Raw genomic sequence first — 15365 nt, 5'->3', positions numbered from 1 at the left:
GTTCAAGCCATGCACAGGAATGTGCACCCTGGTACCAAATTAACTAAATGTAATATATATAAAAGCAAACACCTAGCTTGACATTACAACACCCACATATCCTCGCTAATGAGCCGCTGCGTTTGAAGGCAGGGATCCCTCGAGACCAAAGCTAACGAAAGAAAATGTGCCGAAGAGAAAATATCTGTTAAGCAAATATCGCGGGCAGGAAAGAGAGAGTCACACCTCGTTGCTTACTTGCTCACTAACCCGGGTCTCGTTGCGGGTCTGGTGACACGGAAACTGAAGGAAATCAGATTAAGGAGAACCGGCTGATTTCTATTAGAGGCTCTTTCTCAATGAGATTTTGCAAGATTGAAGGCCTTTGGCTAGAAATTGTCTGCTCGACTTCATACCTCCATTCTGTGTGTTTAAACTGAATAGAGACGTGAAAAATACTTTTATGGGTTGCGTAAAAACTTTTATGGGAGAGGTTAAAAAAACAAAAACGGTACATTGCTGGAAAATTAGCCTTGAGGTCAATGGCGTTTTATGTCCACCCAGAGAGGAGAACAATCACGCCGCCATGAATGTGTGCAAACCTGTGATTACTGACCTGCTGCTTGACCTGCTCTAATGGTAGGTTGTTGTTTTTTTTAAAAAGGAAAAACACTTAAACGTACATGTTGAAATGAATTACAACGGCTTGACTTTACTTCTTTGTGATGGAAGACAGCTGTACAAAGGATTTGTTATGTACAAAGAGAATTTTAAATCAAAGCAAAATGTATCCTAAGGTAGCACTCGTGTGGTCCTTGGGATATAATTTAATCAATTAACAATTTGCAAACATTAATCATGTTGTCGCAAACAAAAAAATCAAGCAGCATTTCCAAAATAGTGCCGTTTTTTTGGGCTGCAACTAGAGCTGTCAAAAGTAATTGATGAATCCACAACTAATCCATTATATAAATCGACAATTTTTGTAACAATCCCTTGGAGCCATTGTTTAACTTGGAATGGTCCAAATGTTCTGACTTCAGCCTCTTAACAATAATTGTTCTCCGATTTCTGTAGTCCTTCATGAAAGCAGACTGTCTTTTGTGTTTAATCAAAACAAGGCATTTGCAAACATCTGCTTTTACTTGGGAAAACCATGTTACAAGGAACTGAGTCGGTTTCAAAATGTGAGGACATTAGTCCCACGCCTGTGATATTGCTTAATTGTTTGTTTTTGTCACTAAATACATACAATCGATGAAATAATCCATTCTAAAAATATCCCAACATTACAGCACTCGCTGCAACTATGTAAAAATGTAAGAATCCGATACCGATTGGCCCATCGATTAATCAATTCCATTTGGATTATCTCGGATTTCCTACAAGAACCCAAATCACAGAAAAGCTACTCCGAAATCGTCATCCATCAAAGTCTCATGGAACACAACGAAACGGATTGAGTTGTAAACATCAAGACATGAGGCATGGACAATTTGCTCGCCTATGACGAGCCCGCAGAGAGCTGCGTGGGTGTGACGGCCTGGCTCAAAAGAGCAATCTCCAAAGTCATTTTTAATTTATATAATCATTTCCGTGGGTGTCGGCGAGAGAAGGTGAAAAAAAAGGCAGCCGGAGAACGGCTTTTTGCGCCGACGGTGACTACGCGCTCCACCGTCGGTCGGCCTCGTGCTGATTAAACAGAGCACACGGTCAGACACGAAGGCGCGCTGGAGGAAAGGCAAAGATGATGAAAGACAAATACAACATGGTGAAATGCGGCGAGGAGAGCGCCCAACAAAAGCACATTTAAAAGCGGCGGAAACTCAAAAGCATGTGTTGAGCTTTCATTGGAAACAAGTGCGTGTTTTGTTTATTGAATATTCCCAAGACCCCCTGAAAACAAAAAAACAGTTCTCAGCAGCAAAACAAGTGCCTTGTCATTAAGACCCCCACACTAAAATTAGCACGTTTAATGATGCGTAACCTCTCGATGGGGGTTGAGTTCTGGCGGCTCAATGAGCCATGAGCGCCAGTTTTGTGCACTCGCCAGGGTTCTGCTATAGGCTGAGGTAAAACTGTCAGGGAAAGCTCAACTGTGACATCTTAATAGCTGCCCAAAAAAAGGCAACGGACGTTACTATACTACTATGTCATTAGAGCGACTTTAATTCCGAATGCTTCCTTATAACCTCTTAATACCTTTGTAATTACATTGCCCATTTGGAAAAAGTCACTTTGAGCTCAGCAAATATCTCCTCGCTGCACCTTTATCAGTCGCCAAAACACGCAGATCGGCTCAAACGGTAACGCGCGAGATATGCAAACTCAGACCTTCTGAAGAAGGGGGGAGAAAAAAAACAGCTCATTTTTATGCTGCGCGAGTGAGCGACGGGGGAATCGTATGTCGTGCAAGTTTCGTAACCACAGCACTTGTCATTTAACCTCAGACGTGGGTGTAAAAATCATACTACTGTAATAGTAAGATTGACTAACTTCCCCTGCCAGTTGAATGGAGAAGACAAAAGTCACGAAGCTCTAGTCCTTTATTTGAACCTACTACTAACTAGTCAAAGCTCTTGGTGTGTACACAAAGCAACAAGCTGCATGCAGCCTCGGGCGTTGGCTCGCAAAACGACCACCCCAAACGCACAACAATGGCCGTGTTAAATAAAGCACAGGATGCCTTCTGTAAGCCACCACATGGGATGTGACAATGCGTGATAAGGAGGAGGAAGAATAACAGGATGAAGACTCAGCATGCGCTACGACGCGATTGGAAGAGCAAATCGTGGTCAGGAGACTCGAGTCAACCTCTCGAATGTTTTCTGACCTGTAGCACAAACAGTTGTAACGACGCCTAAACACGGTTGGGCCTCTTTGGTCCGACAACAATGGCCGGAAAGGTCTGGCGGTTAAAGGGGAGCAAACGTGAGAAGGAAGGAAAAGCTCAGACTGTGGATGCAGGTGGCCAAGATAACAACTTTGCTTCCTGTCCATAACCATGTCCTAATATGGTAGGTGGTATCGGTGTGAGAGTATCAGAGGTTTTTGTTTGGATTTCACAAATTCCATCGCAACAAATATGCGGCGTCAATCAGTCAGCGGTTGATAACATTTAATTGTAATTGTAACATCGGTAGCCTGCCAAAAAAGCGCGGCGCCGAGAATGTGAGCAAACATGATGGAATGAGGAACGAGCGCATTCCCTTCATCCCTTCTCATTACGAGAATGGGGTCACTCGTTTACTACTCCGACGCTTTGATGCCAGGAAAAGGGAGACAAAAGCCAGCCGGGACTGTCTGCACCTTTTACGTACAATTTGTTGTCAGTCTGGTGTTTTTGCGACAGATACAAAATAACACGAGAGCTCCTGAATAGCGGGGTAGCGTGTCAACCGCCACCCATAGACAAGATGCCTCATTGCTTATGTCTTTGTGGCCTTAGACAGAAGACAAACAAGTGACATCACAAGATAGGTGTGAGCTAGCTAGCGCCGTGTTTTGCTCTCCCCCATCCATCCGTCGCCACAAGGCCTGTTGAAGCCTGCAGCTCCTGTCTGTCAGTTCCAAAATAACAGCTATTGCTCTCTGTGTGCAAAACTTTCAGCGCAGCATTTACAAACATCACTGTGTTTCTTTATTACTGAACCAAACAACACTACCACACATTATAGTGCGAGGCGCTACATCTGTTTTCAAATCAACTTTGACCGAATTATTAGCTGGACTGAGTTTGGGATGGAAACATAAAACAAATGAAATCCTTTGACTAAAATATCAACAAAATGATCCCATACACAACAACAGATTAATTTGATCAAAGAGAATATTGAGATGACAACACTGCAGCTTACAAAGCTAACAGAGCTAAGCTAATGTTAGCATGTGTGTTGACAGTGGCAACATTATCCCAGGCAATTAGTAGTGAGGGACACGCGACTGGGACAGTGCCTGGAAAAATGTCAATAGAAATGTATGGAGGTACCATACATTGGGAACAAGGTCAGGGGTCACAAAATGGCGCCCGTGGGCACAAGCTAGCCACACAGGACTACAAAGGTATCGTTTATAAAGTGGGAAGGGAAAAAAAAAACCATAAATCTTTCACGCTCAAGGTTTCACCAAGCTTTGCGAACCCGAGCGAGGAGACGGCACACAAGATTGCAGACGGCGTGTTGTTCTCGAGCAACATTTAAGCCTGCGAGTGATTGTGTCAAGAGCCGCGCGCATCGCTAGCGTCCCCGAGCACAGGCGGGCGAGTGCCCGGGCTGATGCGAAGCGACAGGCCACGTTGCGGGCCTTTAACGTCACCACTGGTCCTCACATGGAGCAGGCGAAGGCGCCTCGGGGGCGGAAAAGCTCGCACACAAGTGGAGAAAGAGGGCCGGCAAAGAGAAAACATATGGAAGGAAGAGGGCAAAAAAAGAAAGGATGATGAGGAGACAGATGAGGGGAAAAGAGAGGGCAATGCGAGTGACTCGGGTCAGCGTGCAAATGTTAGGACAAAAACAAAGCCAGGAAAATGAGTCACTCGGGACGGGGCAATTGTCTGCTCTGGAAAACGTGATGACCAAGACGGACGGAACGTGCCATGTGTGGAACGGCACGCTGCCCACCGGTCTTGGCGGGTGCGTGAACACGACGGGGTAAATACAAACGAGTAGCAGGTGATGGGTGAGAAAGTCAAATAAGAAGTGACGGCAGGACTGAGAGACAAGTCCATCTCCGGGAAGACTTTAGCAGCCCAAGGTGTCGACAGCATCTGGCACCTTGACAGCTAGCGCCGGTGCGCGGCTGTAGCTAGCTGCCAGCGCTGTTTAGCTTCTTCTCAGAGACAACTTTTTGTCTAGTTACGGCGGAACCTCGACCGAGTGTGTAACCTGCTTTAGGAGACACGAACTGGTGATGGTTCATGTCGGGCTCGTGTGTCTGGCTGAATAATACACAAAAAAGCCCATTGTGTCTCTGCGGAGGAAGGCCGGGCTAGGGGGTAGCATGCCGAGCTGAGCAAGGGGTCAATAACCTTCCCCATAGCAAACAAGATGACCTCATTCACATCACGAGGGGAATTCTTTGCCCCCCACCTTTCTTTATAATACTATCCAAGAGCAATTCATCGAGCAAGTAGCTTAGGCTAAGTAACCCTTTTCAGAAAGAGTAGAAGAATTCTTTTTTTCAAGTCACAAACTGTGCTAAACAGGCTCTTTGTTTTGCCAATTAATGCCTCATTATACAAAACCTCCCTTTCGTTTTTTTTTCTGGTGCTGCAATCTCTCCCGCCCTCCGACTTCTACACTAACCGAAATTTACATACAGTCAATACTCAGGGTAAAGGCCAAAATTCTCATTTCGGAAACATTTGGAATAACATGAGTGTGAGTGGACAGAGTTACTTCTGCATTTGAATGCCCTGACTGAAAATAACGTTTCAGAAAATAGTTTTTTTTCGCAAACCCAAATAGGAGAATATTCTGGGTTTTTTTTTTTTCAGGCAAGATATGTTCTTTAAAAACAACAAATACTGTCAATATTCTGGATTTAAAAGGGTTATTGACTAGCCTACATGTACATGCATTCGCTAATAAGCCCGTGCGTCGCTGTGCTGTGTGCTGTGACGCCGCTGAGGCAGAGAAGACCCTGTTGCCGCCACTGAAACATTGCTGACTCGGCACCGTACGGGTGGGACGGTGGATTAATGACCTGCGTGAACAAAGTGTGTGCAACGGGAGAAAATCTGCTCACGCTTCCCTCTGGATACGACTGTTAGCGGTGTGTGGTGGTGCGGGTGTTAACACTGCCACCAGTCTAGAAAGAAATGCTGCACTTGCTGATTTAACAAGCAACTTAACTCATTCACTACCATTGACGGCTAAAGACGATCATTTGAACTGGGCTGGCAGTAAATGAGTTCATGAAAGTCTTGCAGAAGAATTACGTGGACCGAAGCATGGGGAATCCGGACTGTTACTTCAAATCCGAGATGCATTTATTCGCACGTATGAAGTTTGTCACACAAATCGAAATACCCTCAATGAAATCAGGCCGGGATTTGATTAAAGCAAAAACATGCAGCATATTGACTGAGTTTGTGATCTTGATTGATGGCAAAACAGGACTGACAGCGCTACCGATTGCATTAAAATTAAAGCAATGGATTGCCCAGAGCAGAGAAACACGAGATGTGACATGCTCGCGTAGATTTCAGACAACCTGCTGACAAGCAAGGTTAGCGAGTACGCCGCCTCATATTCGAATGACGGCGGGCGACAGAGGAATCAAACTGACGCACTTTCCACGTCCCCCCCCACCCCTTGGGAGAAGGTGACTGTCGCCCAGCGTGCTCCGGACAGCGCCTCACAAGAACAACACGGGCGGCAAAGGACAGCTAAATTATTCATCTTTGATTTATCGGCCCGCCGAATGCGAATGAGACGACACGGCGGAGGCTTCCGAACCGCGGGGAGGTCCGAGTACGAATGGCTCCGAGCCAGGATGAAGTGAGATGAACATGTATCTGCCAAATGTAAAAATTGAAACTGCTAGTGGACTTTAAAGTCGCTTGCTGTGAAAGCGCACATATATTTCAACGCACATTAAAAGCCCAAAGTGAAACCTGCCACCGAAGAGAGTGCAGCTGTGCAAAATAAACAAATATACCAGGAGGGCAAGGCAGAAATTCCTTCGCCGGTTGCCAAAACTTGTTTGCTAGTCCTCCACTGAAAGGACGCAGAGAAAATTAATGCAGAGCGGGGTGGGCGGGTAATAACGAAACAGAGTGAGCATTCAGTTCATTTTTTTTTCCCCTCTTGCCTCATTTCGGGGGATAAAAGGGGAGGAGACAGAAAGCCCTGCCAACTAGTGTGATTTGTGTTTTCCCAAATCTTTACACACTGTAGTGTATTTGTGACTTCAAAAAAATAACTGGAGAATATATGGCATAGTCAAACAAACTTGTGGAGGACAGGCGGCATTATTCTGCAATCTTAATTAGTCAAATAGAAATTGCGTGGATGACTCCGCCGCGGTGGGAGAGGGCGTTTGGGGAACAGGCGTCACAGCTGGCTGTCTTCACTTAATCTCAAAAGAGGGACAACAAACCACCTTCTCCACATATTGTGTCACTTCCTGTAGGTTTTTCTCGCAATGAGACGCAAATAAAACGGAAGAACTTTTTTTCTTCTTAAAAAAACATGCTGACGTGACATTAGCCAAGTCTTGCGGTGAAGTGCAAGTTGCATTCTTGTAATATTAGCCAGATGGCTTATCAAACTTTGACGTAAAATCTCCAGAGTTGGCCCGGTAGCCGCTACGCTTGTAGCAGAACAGTGTTTAGACGACGGCGACGCGAGATACTAAGCCAGGCAGTCCGAATGACGCTCAGCGACAGATAAGCAGGCCCCGGCACTCGTGGGATTGAAGCTCATGATAAGCGCTCGGAGCTAATGTCGAATGACTTTATCGCGCGACGCCCGCTGGGAGGTGCCATCGCCGATGCAGGCGCTCAGGGTACTATAAGGGGCGGAGTTTAAGGTCAGGGAGGATGGTGCGAAAGCTCAACCAGGCCATGTGGCGGGGGTCAGATCCTATAGTGGAGTCCCGCCTTGTGGTCCAACTGAACTTGGTTTAGCAATGCAGGAAATGAACCCGAAATTCCAAAGGAAATGGAGTATAAAGGTAGAACGGGAGTCCATAATCCAGGATAAGGCAACTGCTCTCCTGTTGGTATTTTTCATTTTCATATCATTGCATCTACTTTGGCGTTGTGCTCGAGTCTGCACGCTCTGCGAAAAATAGAAAATGAAAACCACAATAGAAGAACTGAAAACGGAACTCAAAGCTAAGGTTTGTTATCTTAAAGGTTCCACCATAAACAATCATACTTGCGTGTTACGCAATCCACGACCTTTGCCACATTTTCAAGCTTTTGGAATTCAACTTGTGAACTAATTAGGTTGACTTTTCAAAATATTGGTAACACAACAAGACTAAGCATAAAGCCTCCTTATTGCACCTCGACAATGGCAGCGCCGGCTCACTAAACCGGCACGCAGAATGGCGCTCGTTAATTAAATCCCGGCTTATAAAGCGGCGCTTGGGGAAAGGATGCGAGGGAGGGAGGGAGTGGGGGCTCGACGGGGGATGAAACAGGTTTCGACTTGCGACGACAACCCGGCAAAACGCCCCCGATTGACTTGTTCTGTCAACCTCTGTGGGCGCACTTAGCGGCGAGGCGCTCTATCCTAATAGATCCCGCATCGATTGTGCGTCGGAGGTTAGCGAGGGTCTCTTCCTAGAAAATGAACTCTTCTATCAAAATAAAAGGAATAAGGGGCGAGTTTATAAAACAACTGAAGGACGTTTGACATTGCCCCGTTTGTCAAACTCTCCAAACAAGCGTTCCCGAAGGAACGGCCGCCATCTAAAGTTGTCCTCCGACTGCCGACAGCTCCCTCGGGGAAAGTCGAGATGAAAAAAAAGCAGACACAATGGAGGAGATGCAAAGGCGGACGAGAGGCACCATGCGTGGTGACGGTGGCCTGTAAAAATCCATTAAACAAACACCTCGAAAAACAAGTCACCCCCGGAGACAGGCTTGCCTTGATTAAACAATTCAAAATCAACACGGGTAGATAGAAAGATACCCCGAAAACAAAATTCTTCCTGCCTTATGTTCTGCTAACTTTTCGTCACATCATTGCCGCCTGTTAAACGGGCTTGTCTTCTCCTGCCAAGGGAAAAGATAGCAATTTGAAACTGTGTGCTGGCCGGCGGCCTGTAAAGCTAAATAAATTTGAGAAACACCATAGCAGGTGTCACCTCAGGGAGACGAACAACTGGAAATGCAAAAGGGAGGTGGGGTGCCAAAGGGGGGTGCATGACGCTGTCAATCTGCCACAATGACCTTGAGGCGCTACATACATGTCAGCAACAAAATGGGCGCGCATGGACGGGTGTCCGCCAGAGCAGGGCGGGGGAGAGGGTGGGGTCTGCTTTCCCCCCTCCTTTTCACCGGAGCAGCTGTGGAGGCATGCGCTAAAAAATTGGGCAGGCGAGGAAGGGGAATTCACGCAGCTGTCAGCCTGGAATACTTCAGACGGACACTTTCAGAAAAACTATCCGACAAATTCTGTTTAACTGGTTCACCACGGGTGGGAGGGCGAGAGAAGCCCCCCCATGTCACACTGGGACGGCAAGTCCGTCAACGAGCGGGGCAAGAAAAGCAAACAGCCCCTAACGGGATCCAGACGTTGCGGCACCGGGGCGACTCTCATAGCACGCACACGTGACTTCTGGCGCGGGGGTAATATTTGGCCCGGTGCTGTGGAAACCCCTCGTAAACCTCGACACGACTTGGGGGGTGAGGGGGGACTCGGGAGTCGCAAATGTGGCGTCTTTTTTTTCTTGAACAAGGTTGAGGAAAACTTTTTGGGTGAGTCCACCGTGTTTCCACGTATGGTGGTAAAATTCTGACTTTGTTTCAGGAAATGATACAAAGAAACAAACATGTATGATCATAAATGCATGCCAGGAGACATTAAAGACTTTCAAAGTAGGTCAAGGCGACAAAGTCAGGACCAAAGAACAACTTCTTTCAACAACTACTTGATTGATTTGGGAGGTTTTGGGATTCTCGGTAAAAGGCAAAGTCCGGGGAATTTTGAGGCACATCTGGACATCGTCGTGTTTGTTAAAAAATGGGGCGTGGGAGGTCCGCACCCCACTGAGTACTAACCAGCCGAGCGCAGTCCAGATCGCTTACGGTACTTTTATGTTGTTTGGGTCCCAGTATTCAGATTTAATTGAATGATTCAGGCACATTAAAAGTTTTCCATGTTGACAGCAACCTGATACACTCTGAAGAAAGACAGTATGAACCTTGTTGCGTTGTGCAACATGTACCCTGGCATTTTTCCAGCAGAAAGTCCACTTTTTCATCTAACTTTAGCTCTTTCGGGGAAACGACAAATCTGTGCAGACCGGTTTAGCTGCTGCATACTCGAGCACCTACGCAATACTGGCAACGTCGAAACTACGAATATATGTTATTTTGCGGAGTCGGGCGTGCAAAATAAACCCATAATACAGGCATTTTTTTTTTTTAATCGTCTGAGAATGAAAGGCATTTTTTTAATTGCAAGTGTCACCGTCCCGTTCACTCGTGGGGCGGCTGTGGCGCTCTCTAGTGTCCCGTGCTCGGTTACATAAAACCCGCGTCGCCTTGCTTCTCACTCCGGTTTAGGTTGTTGATACTACCGACATTGTAGGGCAGATAATCCACTGTTGTGTGCAAAAATACAGATCTATACCTAAACATCACAACAACAAGCCAAGATAGCAGGCGGGCGTTTTAGTGCGAGACACAAAAAAAAACAGCGTGAGGGTGTTTTTATTTCGCCGACTGGCCGCAGTTAAACGAAGAAAATAAAAGCAGAAGTAAAACCATGCTTGGTTCCATTTGATTTGGTCTTTGGGGGACAAATGAGGGGAGACAGACCAAAGAGAAGTGCTGGAGGTTTTCCAAGCCTCGACTGGCCATTGTTTGGGCAAGACGCACACGACATTCCTCCGCGGCTGGAGCTCGCCCGCTGGGCAACAACTCTCACAAGGTTCCAAACAACTCAAAAAAAGAGGGAAAACATCGCACTTTACGTCCCCGCGCGGTCGAATATCCCATCATTTGTTCTTTATAACGCGTTTGGTGAAAAATGTAACAACGTTTAAGTTGAGTGGGGTGACTAGCTTGCCCCCCCCCCAGCTAAAACTACTGGAACATGTGGAGGAAGAAGGGCCCCGGCCCAATGAATACCACGACGCCCCTGAGTGACCCAAAGTTCACATTGAACACAGTCTAAGGTTGTTAAATCGCAACACGCGGAAGGTCGCGTGTTAAAGAAGTGTTTTGAACCAGTTAGAGAAAGTTTTCGTCTAGTCACAAAGTCAACAGGACAGCCACTCGGATAACAGCCACTTGCGCCACTTCTTTACAACATGTTGCAATAGTATATTTTAAAATAATCGTCGCGGAAACGAGAGGGTATAAGCTTCATACAGGGGGGTGATTTATGTACGCTTAAGCAGCCGAAACGGTGCGGACGCCGGACGGCGCCTCCCTCCCTCCCTCTCCCTGGGTAGCAGCACCACCACGCTGCCGCCGCTTACCTTCATCGAGAAGCCGCTCGAGGTGCGTGAAGATGCCGCAGAGATTGGGCAAGCTGGTCATGAGCTTCTTCTCGTTCAACAATTGCATCAAATAGTCGGGACTCGGCCTCGGTCGCTCCTTCACTTCGACCTCTCCGACCATCATCTTTGCGGCGGGGAGAGCGGAACACGAAGCACCGCCGAACACAGAATCCTTCTTTTCGGGGGGCGGGTGGAGGGTGAAACCAAGAAAAGAGAGAAAGGGAAAAAGAAAAAAAAAACTTGCGGCTCCCGATCCCTCGCTTTCCTCCTCTCCTCGTGAGAACAATACTCTAGAATGTCCCCAGTTTCCCAAATTGTTGCAGCCTCTGTGCGTTCGTGTTGTTTGAGCGGCGGAGGAGGCGAGAAAAAAAACACAACGTTATTTCCTTTCGCTCGTGGAGACGGTATGCGCTCGGGGACGTTCGATTCCTCCACTGTAAGCGCGAGGGACTGTTCCGCCGGAACGGGTCCGTCCTTCCGCGTCGGCGATTGGTCGGTGTACTTTCATTGGGCTAATGGCACAGCCAATGAGTGTCAAAAACCGAGGGCCCTGGGGGCGGGTCTGTCGCGTGGTGAAGAATGATTGATAGGAGCGAAAGCCAATCGCGCGTGCTGCGCAGGAATGCACGTCCAGCTCTTAGAAGTGTCAACAAGAATGTCCAGGGTGGACCAAAAACTTAGCAATGTTTGTTCTTAAAATTGTTTGATTACATTTTGTAGATGTTTATAACAGTTACATTTACTTAATTCTAAAATCATAAAAGCTCACAATATCCTCTTTTAGCCAGGGTTCTACTTTCAAGGTAGGGTTTCAAGCAAAAGGCAGGGTTTCTAGCCAGGGTTTCAGTTTTAGCCAAAGTGAAGGTAGTTAGTAGTTCTAATCATGGTTTCAAGCCAGTTTTCAAAACATGGTTAAGTAGTTAGGTAAGCCAGTTAGCTTTCATTGTCAATCCGCAATGTGTATACAATCTGCATACAAATTGAAATTTACCTCTTCAATCCTGAAATGTTATCTTTTGTTATCCAATGTTTTTATGATATCTTATCGCTTAGGTTGGCTACATGCCAAGGAAACTACAGTAAACCTACCGTCCGTTATCTTATCTATTCTATTGTTAACTTCCAATTTGTCTCCAAAGAAAGACTACGACTGTCATTAGGAACCAGCATTGGTGAAATTAAGATTTAGCTAGCAGGTAGTGTCATCCCAAATCCACTGAATGGCTCTGTGTGCTTGCCCACTTTTCACGATCATTTTAATAAAAAATAAAAATAAAAAAAACATTTTGTGTCTTTGCTGACTTTCTGTGTCGCCTAATTACCGTCTAATTTAGTTTGTCTGTGCAATAACGTCCTCGGGTATGCATTGATGGATTGCTGGAAATCCCACCCCGTTCAATGTGATTGACCTGGCGAGGCCGAATCAGAAGAGTGCAGCAGTAAAAATCGTCCCTCAGCGCCATCGTAAAAATACATTCACGCTATTGCGAGGTTATGCGAGGTCATCTGCTCTGTCCTCTTGAGTCACCGATGCGGCGCGATAACGCTGAACGATTTGGCAGCGTGGCATACCCATTTGGCACTCGCTTAATAATCTTTTTAGAAATGAATCTGTTTCCATTGATTTGGACGACAACGTTACAGGTTAGCAAATTCGGGTCAAATTACGTGCACAAATATGACATCAGCATGTGCGGTCCACGTCCTAACACGACGCCTATTGTTACCCAAGACTTGTACATCTTGTTATCCGTCTTGGGGCCCATTGATCAACGGCGTCGTAATCAATAGAACCTTTTCATCGTCCTGTCCTTGAGAGGACCTTTCTACGTATCCCCGGAAGATTAACATGCCTGATCAATGGGACAATTGCAAAAAAATAAAAACAAAACACAAGCTACCTCTGCTTTCTCACTGGAAATTGGCAGATGTTTTTTTTTTTAATATAAATTTCATATAGGACACAATTTATGTAATCTGACTTTTTTAGGCCTATAAATGTTATATTTGGGCCAAAAATGTGTGGTCTGTGTTAACACAGTTGCCTTAATGAACATGCCCTCCCTGCTACGATGCCCTTTAACTAGTCTACATATAGCCGAGTTATGTTATATCTGTAATTACCACTGAGCTTCATTTAAACCTGTACGAACAAGCCTGCCTCAGAAATTATCACATTTTATAACAGGCTACGAAGATCAGACCAGTGGATAGATATACAAATAGAGAAAGAGACCACTAAACAGGTGGATAGCTAGCTAGCTAGCCCCCAATGTGTACTTCTAAAAGCTCGTCAAAAAACAAACCAAAAAGTTCTTGCAGACATCCAATTTCAAAAGGTAAAAAAATCAAAGACTGCATCGAATGGAAGCTGAAATTTGTTGTGGGCTTTGAAAATGGTTTTAGTTCTTATCTCTAACGGTGCGCTTGGTCATTTGAACCTTGACACGTGCGCACGTGCTGATACTCGTACGTAAATCTTCACTGTGTGTGAACACACATTCGCTTGTAGACAAACTTAAATGTGTGTGTCACAAGTGATACGAATCCCCACTCCTGCCTTAGTGGCGTCGTCGTTTTTAATAACACGCTTTCTATTCAATAATTAATCCAATTAATATCCAGATAATTACGGAACATGCGTCGAGGCTGTAAGCTCCCTGACAATGAGCTCACTAAAGTGCCCTGGGTTTTCTACTGGAAGCGTGCCAGCGGCGCTAGGTGCCTGGCTGTGATGCAACATGCTTTGTGGTACCAGCCAGTGCCGCGGGACTCGAGTCTGACGACGTTTCTGATGTGGCGCTCAGAGCCCAACAGGCACGTTTAGGAACAACAGCAGATTTGTGTTGTTTTTGTCCCGCTAACTGCTTTTACAACAAAATGAGACAGAACATTTAAGGGGAGTTTTTTTTTAACAGCCTCGGATTTTGGTCGTGAACTGGCTCTCCAGAACTGAAAAGTGCCACATGTCTCGAGGAGAAAGAGAGGGTGGGCTGGGAGACTTCTATCCATCATGTTACATTTGACACCTAGCCGCCGACTGGATTACAGGGTTGAGGAAGGCCAAATATGTTTTCAAGTTAAGCCAGTTTCATTTATGGGCCAGAGGAATGATTTATCCTGGCCAGGTAGGAATGCTCCCTCAGCAGCTTCCAAGGAATTTGGTGGAGTATTATGATGGCAAATTTCCTGGCTTGGGAGGTTCTATCAGAAGGTTCAACGCCTGTGAAAGATGGCACCCCCCACCCTCTGTGTGAAAATTACAGAATAGGGAGTTGAACTGGATATGCCCTAGCTTGGAGGATGCAATCAGAAGCCTCTTTCGAGTCAAAACTGACACTGTGAAAGGGACTGGCAGAGAGAGAGCTGGCATCGGAGTTAGTATCGGCGCCTTTTTCAAATTGGGAGGATCGAGTTGTAAATTCATAATCATTTTCGTGGTGGACTCGAACAGTGGCTCTGTGAACTCTCAAACTTTTGTTTATTTGTGCACCCGGTGTTTTGCACCCCCAACAGGGTCACACAACCGCGTGTTTGTGAGTGATAAGACTCGGAAGAGGGAGCTTCCGAATTGATCACGCCGGTCTGAGGGAAGATTGACCTGGCGACGTGGTTTGCAATCGAAACACACATAGCACACCAAAATGCACGCACACCTAAACACAGATGGAAGGGGTATTCACAAATACTGATATTTGTGGATTTATTGATATATCTACAAACTAAGTCGTTAAATAGTTTCCATAGTGACAATCTCATAGTCAGTGCGAAAGCTGCAGAAGGAAAAGGGAAGGAAGCGATAAAAGGGAAGACTTTAGTTGCTGACTCGGCTTCTTCTTCTCCTAAATCCTTCTTCTAGATAGATACACAACAACATTGCCGTGTTAGTGTGTCGCTCACCGCCACTCTTTTAAAAAAGAAAAAGTTGGCTGCCACTTACAATTATTTTAATAATCAACTAACCTTTCGATTTTGTTGTCAATCTTTGAGATTCATTGATATTTTTGGCTCGTTATCGGAAAAGTGAGATTTGTTTTCATTCAATTTGCTATCACTGTGCCAATGTATTTTTTTTAACATTCTCGCTCACTCACTTTTTGCGAAGGAAATTCAAACATAAAATTCCAACCAAAAAGTTTGTCCTTGGCAGAGGTCTGCGGTGTAGCCAACACCATTCCAGTAGAGTTTGTTCTGTCCACTGA

The 15365-nt window shown here is 45.8% G+C and overlaps 1 protein-coding gene across 6 annotated transcripts in view; it reads right to left on the bottom strand.

Annotated features, from left to right (window-relative positions):
• qkia (QKI, KH domain containing, RNA binding a) overlaps positions 1 to 11614 on the bottom strand; it is a 47519-nt gene extending 35905 nt beyond the window's left edge. For 3 of the 6 annotated variants that reach the window (XM_037242120.1, XM_037242118.1, XM_037242119.1), the window contains exon 1: positions 11143 to 11614. In XM_037242120.1, the coding sequence (XP_037098015.1) occupies positions 11143 to 11287 (145 nt within the window). In that variant the 5' untranslated portion in view covers positions 11288 to 11614. The remainder of the gene's footprint in view (positions 1 to 11142) is intronic. The other 3 variants (XM_037242124.1, XM_037242121.1, XM_037242123.1) reach the window with 1 other exon arrangement.
• Positions 11615 to 15365: the final 3751 nt, after the last annotated feature.

The sequence above is a fragment of the Syngnathus acus genome, chromosome 22 (genome assembly GCF_901709675.1).
Source record: "Syngnathus acus chromosome 22, fSynAcu1.2, whole genome shotgun sequence".
Taxonomy (NCBI): domain Eukaryota; kingdom Metazoa; phylum Chordata; class Actinopteri; order Syngnathiformes; family Syngnathidae; genus Syngnathus; species Syngnathus acus.
The sequence above is the reverse complement of the archived record's forward strand: the minus strand, read 5'-3'. Positions and strand labels throughout refer to the sequence as shown.